We start from the raw sequence: 3,019 nt of genomic DNA on the forward strand, positions 1-3,019 counted from the left end.
TATAACAGGCGGCATAGCCAATGGAACCCAATATCGGGCCGGGCATATAACGGGCGGTATAGCCAACGGAACCCAATATCGGGCCGGGCGTATAACGGGCAGTATAGCCAATGGAACCCAATATCGGGCCGGGTGTATAACAGGCGGCATAGCCAACGAAACCCAATATCGGGCCGGGCGTATAACGGGCGGTATAGCCGATGGAACCCAATATCGGGCCGGGCGTATAACGGGCGGTATAGCCAATGGAACCCAATATCGGGCCGGGCGTATAACGGGCGGTATAGCCAATGGAACCCAATATCGGGCCGGGCGTATAACGGGCGGTATAGCCAATGGAACCCAATATCGGGCCAGGTGTATAACGGGCGGTATAGCCAATGGAACCCAATATCGGGCCGGGCGTATAACGGGTGGCTGATGCGCTGCCGCCCAAGTTGGATTTCTACTCCTGCGTCTGGTGACGTTTCAGGAGACGAGGTGAAGTCCTTCTCACACGCCCAGCATTTGGAGAGCTCCTCCCCTCAGAGGGCGCGCCGATCCCGCGAGAGGTCGGAGGGGTAACCGAGTGACCGGAGGCGGGTGGGGGAGGGGTCGAACCGGACCTCGCCGCACGGCGCCGGAACAGCTGCGACCGCCGGCTGAAGGCCCGCCGAGGCCACTCTGAGTGGATGCGCTCGTGGACCAGGAGGGCCGTCGAGCGGAGGAAGGCCTTCCCGCACATCGAGCACTTGTAGGCCTTGTCCCCGCTGTGCAGGCGCTGGTGGTTCAGGAAGCTGTAGGCGCGGGCGAAGGCCTGGTCGCACAGCGTGCACTTGTAGGGCCGCTCGCCGGTGTGGACGCGCCGGTGGACGGTGAGGCTGTACGGCCGGGAGAAGCTCTTCCCGCACACCGAGCACAGGTGCTGCTTCGGTGGGCGGGGGGAGGAAGAGGAGGAAGGTGAAGGGTCCCCGTTGGGACCAGGGGTCTTCGCCTGGGCCGGAGATCTGTCGGAGCTTTCCCCGGAGTGGCAGCACCTGTGCGTGGAGAAGGGTGACAGGTGGCTGTACATCTTGGCGCAAATGGGGCACTTGTAGATCTTCATGCCGGTGTGGACCCGCTGGTGCATCAGTAGCGAGGAGGAGCGGACGAAGCTCATGGGGCAGGCCAAGCAGCGGTAGGGCTTCTCCCTCATGTGGATGCGCTGGTGGACCAGCTGGTCGGAGGAGCGGGCAAAGGCCTTGTGGCACACCGGGCAGGCGAAGGGCTTCTCGCCAGTGTGGAGACGCTGGTGCTGGTGCATGGCGTAGAGCCAGGCGAAGGCCTTGTGGCACACGGGGCAGGTGAAGGGCTTGTCACCGGAGTGTACCCGCTGGTGCTGGCGCAGGCCGGAGGGCTGGGCAAAGGCCTTGCCGCAGGTCGGGCACTGGAACTGCTTCTGCCCCAGGTGGATGTAGCGGTGGATCTTGAGGTTGGAGGGGCGGCTGAACATCTTCCCGCAGTCGGGACACTGCACCCTCTTGTCCCCCCGGGGGGCGCGCTCGCCCCCTGGCAGGTCGGAGGGCGGGGAAACAGCGGTTTGCGGATCCATTCTCCCTCCTGCCCTTGCGACGAGGAACAAGACTCCGCACTTTGCGGGGAGGCGAGGGTGGAAAATGAGCAACAGGAGACTCCGCACAAAGGACGAGGCAGCGAGGGCAGTGGATCTCAGGCAAAGCACGCTGCCCAAATCCTAGGCACGAAAGAGCCCCTCCTCCGGATGCATTTCCCTTGCTGAAGATCAGAGGAGGACGTGTTCAACAGGACAACTCAATTGCCAGGCAATGCCAATGCTCCACCCCCCACACTGGGTCCGGGCTAGTTGGACAAGGCAGGAGAACGTCTCTTCGTTGTCAACAGCTGTCCCTCTCCAAATCCAACCAATACCGACACCTTGCACGGACTGTCTCGGAGAACGGGTGGCTTTTCCATCCCACCCCTCACCAAGGGGGCTCAGCTGGGTCCTTCGACTCCTCGAGTCTCCTCCAAAACTGAGAAACAAATGAAACAAATGAACACTTTAGGAAGGATGTCAAGGCCTTGGAGAGGGCGCAGAGGAGGTTTGACGAGAATGGTACCAGGGATGCGGGGCTGTCCAGAGGTTGGGGTTGTTCTCCTCAGGGCAGAGAAGGTGAAGGGGAGATTTGGTGGAGGTGTTCAAAATTATGCAGGGTTTTGATCGAGCAAATAAGGAGAAACCGTTTCCACTGGCAGAAGGGTCGCAGGTTTAAGATAACTGGCAAAAGAACCAGAGGCGACATGAGGAAATATATTTTCATGCAGCGAGTTGTTCTGATCTGCAATGCACTGCCTGAAAGGGTGGTGGAAGCAGATTGCTTTTCAAAAGGGAATTGGATAAATACATGAAGGGGGGAAATTTGCAGGGGAGTGGGACTAATTGGACAGCTCTTTCAAAGAGCCAGTACAGGCACGATGGGACGAACGGCCTCCTTCTGCTCTGTATCAATCTATGATTCTATATCTTTATCTGCTGTTGAGGCAACTGTACACTATGGGATATTGATGTGTAAGTCACACCCCCGTGTACGGTGCCCGGGGAGAACTCGCCTGCTCTTCTTCGAAATAGTGCCGTGGAATCTTTTACGTTCACCTGAGAGCGCAGACGGGGTCTCGGATTAATGCCTCATCTGAAACACAGCACCTCCGACAATGCAGCACTCCCTCAGGACTGCCCCTCTGACAATGCAGCACTCCCTCAGTACTGTCCCTCCGACAGTGCAGTGCTCCCTCAGTACTGTCCCTCCGACAGTGCAGCGCTCCCTCAGTACTGCCCCTCTGACAGTGCAGCGCTCCCTCAGTAGTGCCCCTCCGACAGTGCAGCACTCCCTCAGTACTGCCCCTCCGACAGTGCAGCACTCCCTCAGTACTGCCCCTCCGACAGTGCAGTGCTCCCTCAGTACTGCCCCTCCGACAGTGCAGCGCTCCCTCAGTACTGCCCCTCCGACAGTGCAGTGCTCCCTCAGTCCTGCCCCTCCGACAG

At 59.6% G+C, this 3,019-nt stretch overlaps 1 protein-coding gene across 1 annotated transcript; it reads right to left on the bottom strand.

The window, feature by feature from the left end:
* Positions 1–445: 445 nt before the first annotated feature.
* Positions 446–1,570, bottom strand: LOC137319817 (zinc finger protein ZFP2-like). Its single transcript, XM_067981737.1, has one exon. It carries the CDS (start codon positions 1,568–1,570, stop codon positions 446–448), a length of 1,125 nt encoding a protein of 374 aa, XP_067837838.1.
* Between the last annotated feature and the right edge of the window lie 1,449 nt (positions 1,571–3,019).

This window comes from Heptranchias perlo, unplaced genomic scaffold (assembly GCF_035084215.1).
Source record: "Heptranchias perlo isolate sHepPer1 unplaced genomic scaffold, sHepPer1.hap1 HAP1_SCAFFOLD_899, whole genome shotgun sequence".
In the NCBI taxonomy this organism is placed as follows: Eukaryota; Metazoa; Chordata; class Chondrichthyes; order Hexanchiformes; family Hexanchidae; genus Heptranchias; species Heptranchias perlo.